A 13,477-nucleotide genomic window follows, 5' to 3' on the forward strand; every position below is an offset into this window, starting at 1 on the left:
ACAGTTAAAATGAATGAATTGATTCTGTATGTATCAATAGAGATGTCTGAAAAGTATGTTGAGTAAAAATTGTGAGTCCAAAAGTGTGATGAATATTATTTATATAAAATTTTCTAAGACAAGATAGTGTATATCTTAAATAGAAAATTATATTTGAGATAAGGATACAAAACATGCATGGGGGAAGACTCACTGTGTTCAAGGTGTTAGTTCTTCTTAACTTGATCTATAGATTTAATGTAATCCTAATCAAAATCCCAGCAAATTATTTTGTGAATATAGAAAAACTAATTCTAAAGTATATATGGAAAGCAAAAGACCCAGAATATCCAACAGAATATTGAAGAAGAACAAAATTGGAAGATTGACGCTACCCAACTTCAAGACTTAAATCGTAAAGCTACAGTAATCAAGACAGCATGGTATTAGTGAAAGAACAGAGAACTAGATCATTGGAAGAGCATAGAGAACCAAAAATAGACCCACATGTAGTCAACTGATTTTTAACAAAGGAGTAAAGGCAATACAATGAAAAAGAAGTTAGTCTTTTAAAAAATAGTGCTGGAACAACTAGACATCCAGGTACCAAAAAAAAAAAAATTGAATCTAGACACAGACTTTATACCCTTCCCAAAAGTGAACTCAGAATGGATTGTAGGCCTAAATCTAAAATGTAAAACTATAAAATTCCTAAGATAACATAGGAGAAAATCTAGATGACTTTGGTTATGGTGATGACTTTTTAGATACTACACCAAAGACACAATCACTTAAAGAAATAGTTGGTAAATTATACTTGATTAAAAGCGAAAACTTTTGCTCTGTGAAAGACATTTTTAAGAGATGGAGAAGGCAGTTCACAGACTGGGAGAAAAAGACCTAGCTGATAAAGGACTTTGATCCAACATATAGAAAGAACTCAACAGTAAGAAAATCAACAGATTAAAAAAAAACAGGCAAAAGATCTGAACAGACATCCCAGCACAGCAGAGATATAGATGGCAAATGAGTATATGAAGATATGCCTAATCAACCACGATGTCCTTCAGTAGGAGAATGGATTAGTAAACTGTGATATCCAGGTAATGAATACTGTCCAGTGCTGAAAAGAAACATGATATTAAGCCATGAAAAGACATGGAATAAACTTAAATGCATATTACTAAGTGGAAGAAGCCAATATGAAAAGGCTACATACTCTATGATTCTAACTATATATTACCTTCTGGAAACGGAAATGCCATGGGGACAGTAAAATGATCAGTATTTGCCAGGGACTGGGGACAGGGAAGGATGGATAAGCAGAGCACAGAGAGTTTTTTAGTGCAGTGAAACTATTCTGTATGACACTAATGGTGGAAGCATGTCATTACACATTTGTTAAAACCCATAGAATGTAAAATACCAACGGTGAACGCTAATGTAAACTATGGAAAAGCAGCAGTGGATTGTTGAGTTTACAAGGAGAGCCTGAACACGCATAGCTGGTCTCTTAGTTTCCTCTTCTTCCTGGAGCGAGTTAGCTGAAGGAAGCTTGAGAACTGCTGAAGTCCTCCTTGCTGTGGTTCACAATGGTTGGCTTCTGTATACAAGTTTCCAGCACAGGTTATAACTTTGTTTATGTCTGAGTTTCACACTCTGAAAGATGACCTGCCTACAGATATAGGCTATTTTTTTCCAGTATCAACTTCCTCCATAAAAAGGTTGATATTTTGATCTGCTAGCTGCCCTACACTTCAGTCTTAGTTCTTAATTGCTTCAAAACCTGAGCTAAGAAATAAAGTACTATTTATTGGACTCTCCTCAAATTCCCAACAGCACCCAAATCCCCAGTCCTCTAGACTGGATATTACACTGGATGTGTAATATTGCTCAGATCTTTGCTGTCCCCTGCAAACCAACTCTGCTTTGGTTTATTTGTTGCCTGGAATTAAAGTAAAAGCTCAGCTATTCTCTCTTCCCCACGTCAGAGCCACCTGCAAATCACTCTCCACACTAATGCCTGATAAGTATTTCTTGAAGTGGAAATTTTATATCTTGGTGTTTCTCCACAGCTTTTTGTATTTACTTGAAAATTCTAGTTGGTTCCACTTAGCTCTTTGTGATCTGATAACCATCTCCTCTCTAGTCCTGTATCCAATGACTCCATCAGAGGCATTCTTACAATATCTGAAGGTAGTATTCTTGCCAAACTCTCATGGTATCCCAAAAAACAATAGGAAAATACAATCCTTCACACAGGTCTTTTCTCGTGCCCCCAAAAACTTTGAAACCTTCTTCATCTACCCAGCAACAAGTCATCCTTTAAAACTAAAAACTTAAACATCACCATGCCCAGAAGACTTCCGTCTCCCATCTGATATAGGTTTTTCCTGTATTCTCTTAATATACTGTAAAATCTTGTATTTGTTCATCTGTTTAGTCGTTCACTCTGTCATCCATCCATCCGTCCATCCATCCTCCAACCATGCTTCCATCCATCTGTATATCTGTTCACACACTTCACAGTGATAGTGTACCCACCATATACCATGGTCTGTGGATTGTGCTGTGAACACAGGAGTTAAAGGATAGGTGTCATTCTTGCCTCCATCATGTTAACATCTCTATCATAAACTTATCCTGTGAAACTGATGAAAGAATTTCGTGACTGCCTTATCCAATAGTCTGTAAACTATTTTATGGCAGTGACAGCATGATTGGTTTTAAATCCACTGTATCTACCATGTATATGACATAGAGATGTTCATTAATAAACACTGATTGAATAGCTTACTGTCTGAATTAATCAATTTCTATAAATGTTTTCTAAACTCTGTAATATCAGAAATAATCTTATTTAAATACTTGTGGGTGAATACTTTTGGTTTGGGCCTATCTTGCAACCTTGAATCCCAGCTATATGGGGATATCTGAAACAAAGATAAGATGTTAGATTCATTGTAGCAGTGGAAGATCAAAGTTTATTTACCTAGTGGACTAGAAAGTTTAACCTGACCTTAATTCTGGTTCCTAATGCCAGCACCTGGGATTCCCTTGGTTCCTGCTGATGTTCCAAGCCCTGTTCTTGAGCCTCCTATTTATTCAGTGAGCTCTGAAAAGTTTTTCAATAATTTCCATTCACCCTTTCACCTATTTTTATAATCAAAGATATCCAGAATTATTCGTCATTACTAAGACCAGGAATCCCAACTTATATGCTTACATAAAGAAGTTCAGCAGATTAGCGACTACTATCAAATATTCTTTATAATGTTGAATGTGAAGCCTGCTTAGTAAAGTTTATTGTGTGAAATCTTTAAAGAAATGGAAAATCTGCAAAATGATACTTGTCTATTATTTCAAGGTCATTTGCCAGTCAACCTTCCAGCTCCACCAGGAACTTCAGTTCCAGTAACATTACCTCCGCACAACTGTACAGACAATGAGTTTGTTTGCAGGTCTGATGGTCAATGTGTTGAAAATATCCAGAAATGTGATTTTAGATATGACTGCCCTGACAAATCAGATGAATCATCCTGCGGTATGTGAATTCCTAAATTTTGCATTAAATATAGCCATAAAACAGATAAGAAAGTACTAGGGTAATCTCAAGTAGCGTGGCATAATGTCCTAGTTAGAAATTTTCAACCTGGCTTGGAGCAATTTCTTAATATAAGAGCTATCTGTATAGAAAATGATAGAAGCAGCAGCATACATTCTTTTATCATGTCCAACAAGAGGTAGATGTCTTTAAATTAATATTTTAGATTCACAGTATTTGTTTTTATGGACTTAGCTTGATTCCAGGGATGTCATTTGTCATTTTTATTCATTCCCCCTATCATCTCTATTCCTCACAATCACTAAATGGAAATGTTTAGGAAAGAAGCATAATACCCTCAAATTAGACGAATCTGTTCCAATTTTGCACTGTCAAAATGCACATATAAAATGAATGCTATGATAAATGTGCAGAGTTAATAAGAAAACCAATCGTAATACGTGTGGACTTCAACAGCTGTGTACAGTTGGAAGATGGTTTTCACGTATTGGCACCTGCCAATGTGTGGCTTTTCTTAAATGGATCAATTATTTAATTGAAAAGTGAACTTCTCAAAGATACAAACTGAGAGGAGAAAAATTAATCTGTGTCTGAAATGGCAAAGCACAGGCTCAAAAGGAATAAACACGTGTGATTTTTTTCCCCTTCCTTGCTCTTTGTTAAGTAGTATGTGAATTTACTGTACCGTAATGTTGCTCAAGTATCTTGATGACTTTAAAGGTTTAGAACATGCAGATAATACAGTTTAGAGCGAAACTCTAATTTGTCTCATGTCAACCTCATCAAGGAATTCTCAAACTTAAAAAATATGAATACACGATAAACTAATCTAGACCAAAAAACCTCATAAAATCAAAGTTAATTCACTCTGTGAATGAGATGGGACAGTAATTAACTCAAGTTGGTCAGGAAGATAAACTATGCATCACAGATGTAAGATAATATAATGAAAGAGGTTGTATTCAGACTTCCCCATGGGAAGACACTAAAATCCTCTTCTGATCACACGTAAGTCATCTTTGAAGTTTACACAAAATCTAATTAATTACACCTTGTGTGCGTCTTGACTTTCTTCCTAGTTCAACTTTGAAATTTTAGTAATGTTGTTTATGATTGGATGGGAAGCTTTGGTAAGTTCTTTAAATGTCCTGAATGAATGCCTACTATTAAATTATTATTTTAAAGTCATGGGGATACTTATTTATTTTGATTAAACATGAATTATTACCATTTGTTTCTGAACAAATTGTGTCTTGCCTCCTCCATCTCTTTGTAAGATGAACTATTGTGATAAATATGCTTGTCATCTACAGTCTTACATTTTGTAATTTTTTCATTGTGGTAAGAACACAATATAAGATCTACCCTCTTAGTAAATTTTTAAGTGTACAATACAGTATTGTTGACTGTAGGTACAATGTTGTACAGCAGATCTTAGCTTGCCTGAAACTCTGTCCTCTACTTTTTAAAAAATCTACAATTTTTAAAATCTTGTTGTGAAGAACACTATTCTATTGACTACTAAATCTCTTCACAAAATAAGTATAATTATATCATCAATATCAGAGATTAAATAACACACCTGAATGTCATGATTAAAATCACTTTTTTTTGATGGAGCGTTTCCTTCTCAGATTTTATGTTAAATTGTGAACTCAAGTTTCTAAATGGTAGTAGTGATAACCCCTGCTGTCACTGTTTATGCCATTTAGAAGCTGGACTACACACCAGGCTTTCCACTGTATATGCAAAACCTCATTGAATTGAACCTTTGCTTTTATTCAAGATGTGGAGGATTTAAGACAGACAGACATATGAACACTTGCAGAGAGACGGAAGGGGAGAGAGAGAGAGCATTTGTTTTCACACATAACCTATGTATTTAAAAAATCACTGGACTTTTAATTTTGTTTGCTATTAGAATACAGTCATTACAAGAATATTGAAAACTTTCAAGGAGAGAGGTTCAATATAAAACCTGTTGTAAATCTTATTGCTTTGAACGTAAGGAATTTGGAATTTAGCTTTGCAATAATACTGTGAAAAAAGAAGAGATTTATCAGAACCTGGAGGTCATATAAGCAATGTAAGTGTTGTGTCAGAAGAGATAGGCAACGCTTAAATTGCTGCTTTCGAAGCAAATTAAAATCTCACTTCTTTATGAAAGAAGAGTTTTCAGTATGTGCATTTATTTCCACATTTCAGGTACTATAGATATTTGAATATAATATACCTAGATTTCTTTAAAGCTCTTCTAATGATTATGTAAACCATTTGCCTAATTATTTCAGTTATACTTAAAAGTTAGATTAAAATTTAAAAAAACCCCAAGAGTAAGAAAGTGCTGATGGAGATAGAAATCGCCATTTATTGATGCTTTATTGTGATTAGCTCTTCTTGTCTCTGTCCCATCCTATTCAAGCTATGGAAGTTTGCAGCTTTGAAAAAGGAAGCCTGTGTAAATGGTACCAGCCAATCTCAGAAACATTACTTCAAGATTCAAACACATTCCGGTGGGGACTTGGTAATGGATCCAGTATTCATCATGGGGAGGAATATCACAGGCCATCGGTGGATCATACTACGTAAGTGACTACGTATTTGGAACATGTCTCTTAGGAACTATTTATGAAGCAGTTCCCAAATTCCTGCCACACCACCTTACCCTAAGTTAGTGCTCTTGTAAAGATGGAAGCAACCTAAATGCCTATCAACAGATGAATGGATAAAGAAGATGTGGCACATATAGACAATGGAATATTACTCAGCCATAAAAAAGAATGAAATTGAGTTATTTGTAATGAGGTGAATAGACCTAGAGTCTGTCCTACAGAGCGAAGTAAGCCAGAAAGAGAAAAACAAATAATGTATGCTAACTCATAAATATGGAATCTAAAAAAATGGTACCGATGAACCCAGTGACAGGGCAAGAATAAAGATGCAGATGTAGAGAACGGACTTGAGGACACGGGGGGCGGAGGGCAAAAGGGAAGCTGGGACGAGGTGAGAGAGTAGCACTGACATATATACACGACCAAATGTAAAATAGATAGCTCGTGGGAAGTTCATGCATAACATAGGGAGATAAACTTGATGATGGGTGATGACTTAGAGGGCCAGGATAGGGAGGGTGGGAGGGAGTCACAGGAGGGTGGGGATATGGGGATATATGTATAAATACAGCTGATTCACTTTGGTGTACCTCAAAAACTGGCACAACAGTGTAAAGCAATTATATTCCCATAAAGAGCTTTAAAAAAATAAAATGAACATTTAAGTGAGGCAATAAGTGGATGAAGTATATTCTTTCTTACAGAATTGAAAAAAAATTTAATTAAAAAAGTAGTAAATGTTCTTGTAAAAGTCATAGAAACCAGAGAAAAGTATGAGTAAGTAAAGAAAAATAATTTGTAGCATCACCACTCATTGAAAAGCACTGTGAATGTGCTGTTTCAGAATTGTCTATTTCCTTACCCTCCAAATTTTTCTCTCCTTTTCTTCCTTTTCCAGCCCCTCCTCCAGCACCTTGCCCCTTTCCCTCTTCTTCCAGTCCTTGCTCCTTATCATCATATGTTTTGGTCTTTTCATTTGAGGTTTAATAACGCACACCTTTCCCCTGTTTTGTAGTCCACAAATATATTGAGTGCTCACTCCCTACGAGATCCCATTCTTCCTCTTTCCTTTTAGTGATTTCAAGGAAATGTTACTGAAGACAACAAAGGAATCCCCATTTATATTACAGAGAATCTTTTCAAAAGCTTTATGCCTTCACACTTCTCCGCAGTAAAAGGTTCATGACCCCCAGCTCATGTGGCTGCTGCTTCAGAGAGAATTAAAGGCGTATCTGCTGTCCAGTCCATCATTGCCCTGGCCAACTTGACCTTGCCCTCCAGGGGACCATGGTATCTTCAGCGTGCAGTGATTTTTCTTTCCGTGGGCTGACTTTTTCACCATGTCTTCATGAGTTCCCTTTTGTTGTTTTTGTTCTATTAAAATGCTTCCAGTTTTACCATCATTTTATTTAAACGTCTGCCGCCAAGTTGCCCAAAGTAGACAGAGTAGCAGATATTCATACTGCTTTGTTTTGATCACATTTGACAGTTGGCAAGTGATTTTTGAAATTTCAATATACAAAATTTCCTCGGACTTCTTCTGACCTAAAAAAGCACAGGGTGATTTCAGAGAGTTTCTGTGGCTCATGCAAATAAACCATACTTCATTAATAATCTTTATTTCTGTGAAGAAAAAGGCAGACTAGAATCTCACTTGTAGGTGGTGAAAGTATAATTAGAAATCTGGCAACATGTAAGCAAAGTAACATAATGGGCTTGTAACTTGTTTGTCTCTGCCCCTCACCCCCGCCACCTTCAGTAGACTGCAAATTCCCTGAGGAATTTCAAGGACTGTGATTCCCATTTATTGCATTATTTCTAAGGTTCGTTACATATTAAGGCCCAGTAATTGTTTGTTGAGTGAGTTAGTTGATGATCAGAATCAATATATTTATGCTTTATAATTAAAGGGTATAAGGCAAAAAATTAAATATATTTTAAACAGGAATACTTAATAATCAGATAATGTTTAGTGGATGTGCTCTACATGACCATGAATCCTGGAGAAGAGAGCAGTCCCTAAGCTTCCACATCCTCTAGCCTTCCTCGCCCCTTCTCTCTACGTTCTTTCTTCAGCCAAGGAAGGTCTGACATTTTTTACTTTGGGAAATAGTTCTTATGCATCATTTGTCCTACTGTTTGGCTTATAGTAGAACTCCAAGCTCAGTTTGTCCAAGTTCTGTTTTTTGTTGTTGTTGTTGTTTTTATGTTTAAAGGGGAGCTTTTCTGTTTAGAAAATGCTTTTCTCTCTCAGGTGTTTGGCTCTAGAGATTTAAAGCCAGGTTTTCAGACTATTGTGTCTGAAAGAGTTTTCAAGACCAGTTTTGAAAATTGAAAAGCTGTACACCAGTTCTTTCTCTTCACACTCTATGATTCCACTTCATCCAGAGGCACATCGCTTCTGGCTTGGCTTGGTAAAGATCATTCATAAGAAAGTGCAAAAGAAAAAAGAATCATATTACTATATTTCAAAATATTCTCTCACTCTGTATACCTAATGAAGCAGTAAAACGTCTAGAAGAGTCGTTGTGGGGTAGGAATATGTAGGGAAGTTTTCATTGTGCAGTTGAGTCTTTGGTAAGATCTTTTGTTTTTCATCATGGAAATGAAATGGTGAAAGCTAATTAAAGTGATATTCTAAGTGAAAATCTGCTGTTTTGTGTTCACACTTTAACGGACTAGTCTTCGTAGCTGAGGATCTAAAGTGAACTCTGGGTCTAAAATAAGGGTTACAACTTTATTTTTTGCTTGTTTGTTTGTGGGAGAGTAACGCCATCCCATACAGCTGGTTCATTCAGCATTTGTATGTGAATTAGAACCAGGCATGTCTTCTCTAAGGCTTCTTCTGTGCGGCCATGGTCTTAGCACGGGACTTGGTGAGTGGATTCTCCCTTCATCCTGAGCAGGGACCAACTAGGGGCACCTGGCATGATTTTTTTTCCTAGGATTGGAATCTAAATATTTATTTAGAAGTAAATATTGTTCTTGACTACAATCCGAAGAAATAATCAAGTAAAATCCATTCAGTGTAAATATCATCAGTTGCAATTTGCATGTTCTTTTGAGATTGGAGTCAGATAAAATTCTAGTTCCTTTAACTTAGGCAGTGAGGGGGAACATTTAATAGAAAAATTCTTTTCTTGGTATTTTGGGAAAAGAACCATAATCTAGTTAAACAACAGCAACAATAGCAACACACACACACATACACACACATATACACAAAACAGAAGAAAAATGAGTTTATATCCATTCATGCTCCAGGAACTACTAGGAAACTTGGCAAAAACATTAGTCTTACTCAGCTAAGAATTGTTTTAAAACATTGTTACTTGCTTATCATTCAGTCAAGGTATTTGGATTATCTAGCATCTGAGCTTTGTAGCTAATTCAAATTTAAATATGTTTAAAATATTGAAGATTTGGAAGTGTTGTGTAAATTCCTTGTAGTTTGTAATTTCATTGGATCTCAGAATCCTGTGCTCTGACCTCCATAATCAGTTCAATAAGCCAAGGCACTTTTACATAGTTGCTAAATTGCCTCATAGCTAAATTCCATAAATTTTACGATCATTTTTTACTCATAGGAAAGCCTTTGTGTGACCCAACTTATTCATTTTCAGAGCTGGAAGCCAAGAAGAGCAAAGTTTTGAGCCCTTGACCCTCAAATCCATTTTATTGGACTACAGTAAATGCCCATCTATTGGTTAAATAAGGTTTAATATTCAGATTTCTTAGGAGTCTTAAATCATCCCCTCAAGCAAGATTAAGCTCTCCCTATTTATCGTTTGTATAGAATTATATCTAGTATAATATGTATGCATTTTCTGGGTCTGTGGTTTCTGACCGTGCTCACAGAAGCTCTAGGGATGTTTCTCAAAGTGTGGATCAAATACCTCTGAAAATGTTTATGTGTTTATTAATATTTAAACATGTAATACATTTAAAAGCAGATTCTGACACCTGGATCAGAGTCTTGGGACTAGAGCTGGGGCTCTGTATTTTTAGTGCAATTCCTAGGTGGTTCTAGAACCTCATTCTTAGGGGCTCTCCATGGCAGAACGTGGGGAGGGTATTGCTAAGAGACAGAGGGTGGCTTTCTTACCACTTAATTCCAGTTTTGATCAGAGCAGACTGATTTTCCTCTAAATCCAGTGACTAATTAAAAAAGTACATATTTCAGGAAAAACCAAGAAACACAAAATGTTCTCAGATGATTTTATTTAAAAATAAAATAAAATTTGTTATAAAGTAACTATTATAATTGAGAAATCGTTTGAGAGAAAACTCTACCCTGTGTTAATCTAAAAGACATGTAATTTCAAGGCACCCTTTACATTGCCTCATTCATTGTAAGATACTCAACCTTTTCTCTCAAACCTTTTCTCCTACATGTTCTCTTCTCTACCTCTAATCAAAATGATCCCTGTTTTTCTCTTGATCAAAACCAAACATACCAATTTTATTATCATTTGGAAAAAACAGATATTTTAAAATATTTTACATTTTAAGGTTTGCTTACAGATTGTTGAGAACTGTTTGAATATGAACCATCTCATTCAAAATGAAGATTAGATAGAACACAATTTCATAAGTGTGTTGCTTGTTTATAAAGTAGAAGTACTTTTTCTTAGATTTTTCTTTTTATTTCATAACACCAATCATTGTCCTTCAGGTGGAAGTGAGTTATAATCCCCACTGTTGCAAATGCACAACATTCCTCCCTACATTATGCATTTGTACAGGCTTGACATCATTATAAACTAAAAGCCACATAAATAATGCAAGCTGTCCCTGTGACATAACTGTGCATATCATAGTGTATCTTAGTGCTAGATATAAATGTACATAAAGGCTTCAGTGAAACTGAAAATATTTTAATGTTTTCTGCTCTGCAACAATAACAATTTTCAAAGCTTTAGTCTCTTAGACATTAAATGCCAGAATTACTGCTTTCTCGGTGTCCTCTCTGGGAAGCCAATATTTTATAGGCAATTTAGATGCCTTAACACTCTCCTGACATAATTTCTAAAAGATCCAGTTTTATAAATCTCGAATAATGGTTAAATACCAGGTTTTAGAAACAGCTTCTCTGAAATAAAAATGCAAACAGGCAAAATAAAAATTAACCATAGTAATTTTCTCTTAACTATTTTAATGGTTATAGGAAATAGCATTTCTGGCAGTGTTTTCACAGGACTGAATATAAAGCATAATTGCATCTCAAAAACACAAGAAAAATTACTTTTATTTTAGACTGACCTTGAGTTAAGCACCTACTCTTTATTTTTGCATAGCTATCAATAATTTGTTTTAATTAAGTTAATTAAATCACTTTAATTTTAATTTTATTTCAATGTATTTTAGCTTGATAATTAAAAAAATTAACTACAGTGGCTTTAAAACATAGAATTTAAGAGAAATCTACACTGAAAATAATACTTGTAAAACATACCTAAAATAATATATATATACAGTGGTTAGGTAGATGCTGTAGATGGTACAGTTTTAAGAACATATTCATAATTCAGTGTATGATTTATGCTGTTACCAAAGATCATAATTTAATAATAAAATAAATAACTTTTATTTTATGGTTGACAGTTGCCCTCAAAAATTAAAAATTCATTTCATTGTATAATTTTAAATTAATCACATTAAGATGAAGTAAATTTATTTGTATTCCAACTGCTGCACAAAACTGTTAGTTATATAAAACATGGAGGAAAAATATGTTTTTTCAACTAAGTAAAGATAAATTAGATTTAATCTTTGTATTAAGACAAGGACTTGAAAATATGACATACTATATCACATATGAACCATTTATATATGTATATCACATGTGAACCAACCTCAGTATGATCTATGATATTTGTATATGCAGATATATCAGATACTCAAATCAAAGATCTTTATGGTCTGAAGGATGCAGAAGTAGCCTAGACTAGGCACACAATTCGTTCTTACCTTAGGTATGTATTTCCTGAGCATCTGGTCCGTGAGAATAGCAAGCTTACTCAGACATGGAACCTGCATACACGTGAGTAGATATGTAATGCCCCGTGGAAAGAGAGGCCCCCTGTGGACACTCAGGTCTATGGGTCTGTCTTGGTTGTGTCTCTGTCTTTAATAATACCTGAAAAGATTCTCTAATTTTGAATTTTAGTGGATGATATAAATGAACTAAAATAATACTATGGGTAAAGACCATTTACTGATTATTTTAAGAATTTAATTTTTTTGCTGTTGTAAAAATACTTTTTTTTTTTTTTGCTACAGAAGAAGAAATGTATTCTTATTGTAGGAAAATGTTTAAATATAGCTAAGAAAGGGAAACAGTGGCATCAGTGCCACCATGTTAAAAGCACTGTGCTTATATACATATATAATTTTAGCAAAAATAGGTTCTGTCAATCACATTGTTTTCTAATATGCTTTTCATTTTATTTACAGTCTGGAACCAATTATTTACCAATACTTTTTTAATGGGCCAATAGTTTTCCATTAACAGGATGCACTGTAGTTCACTAATGTAATTCCTCACTGTTTGATTTATGAGTTGCTTTTGATTATACATAAATTTAATCAGTCTTCACTAAACACTATGCAGCTTTACACACATTGTAGATTATTCCTAAGAGCTAAAAAGCGTACAGAGTAAAATTTTTATATGAATTACTGTATTTTTAAGCATTTGATTTATAAGTTTCTGTTACTTTGCAAAATGTACTATTTTTGAAAGCAGTACATGATGGTGCCTGTTCTTCTGTATTGTTGCCAAACACTTGAGTATTTATTTTTTTCATATTTTCCAATATAATAGGTTAAAGTAGCAGCTGTTTGTATGTTTTTCATTTCGTTAATACAAAGAGAGGCTAACCTCTGTTTTTCTTTGTACATTATCCAAGGATATTTCTGTGTGTGTGTTTCCTATTTGTGCTCTTTGCTTGGTTTTTAGTTCTCAGTGCTTGATATTTTATTGATTAGGGTGATTTATCTGTTATGAATGTTGTAGAGATTTTTCCCGATTTTTTATTGGCCTTTTGTTACTGTTTATTATAGTTTTTACATCTTAAAATTCTTAGGATGTACATAGTTATGTCCCCCAACTGTGTGAAGGGGTTTTATTGACATGAACTAGAGAGAAACAGTATCTCTGTAAAGACCTTGTATGTCTTCCCTGGACCACAAGCTCAGGACAGCAGAGGCAATGACATTTTGCTTATCATTGATGATGAGTGATTGCCTCTTTAGGGTACTGCTGTGTTTGTAACACACTCCACCCCGAATACACTATGAATTAGTATCAGGCATGAGG

The 13,477-nt window shown here is 34.6% G+C and overlaps 1 protein-coding gene across 1 annotated transcript in view; it reads left to right on the forward strand.

The window, feature by feature from the left end:
* The window catches only part of MALRD1 (MAM and LDL receptor class A domain containing 1), a 578,637-nt gene that overhangs the window by 175,236 nt on the left and 389,924 nt on the right, over positions 1-13,477 (forward strand). The window contains exons 21-22 of the mRNA XM_057732597.1: positions 3,347-3,523; positions 5,967-6,129. Of these exons, the coding sequence (XP_057588580.1) occupies positions 3,347-3,523; positions 5,967-6,129 (340 nt within the window). The remainder of the gene's footprint in view (positions 1-3,346; positions 3,524-5,966; positions 6,130-13,477) is intronic.

The sequence above is a fragment of the Hippopotamus amphibius genome, chromosome 4 (genome assembly GCF_030028045.1).
Source record: "Hippopotamus amphibius kiboko isolate mHipAmp2 chromosome 4, mHipAmp2.hap2, whole genome shotgun sequence".
Taxonomy (NCBI): Eukaryota; Metazoa; Chordata; class Mammalia; order Artiodactyla; family Hippopotamidae; genus Hippopotamus; species Hippopotamus amphibius.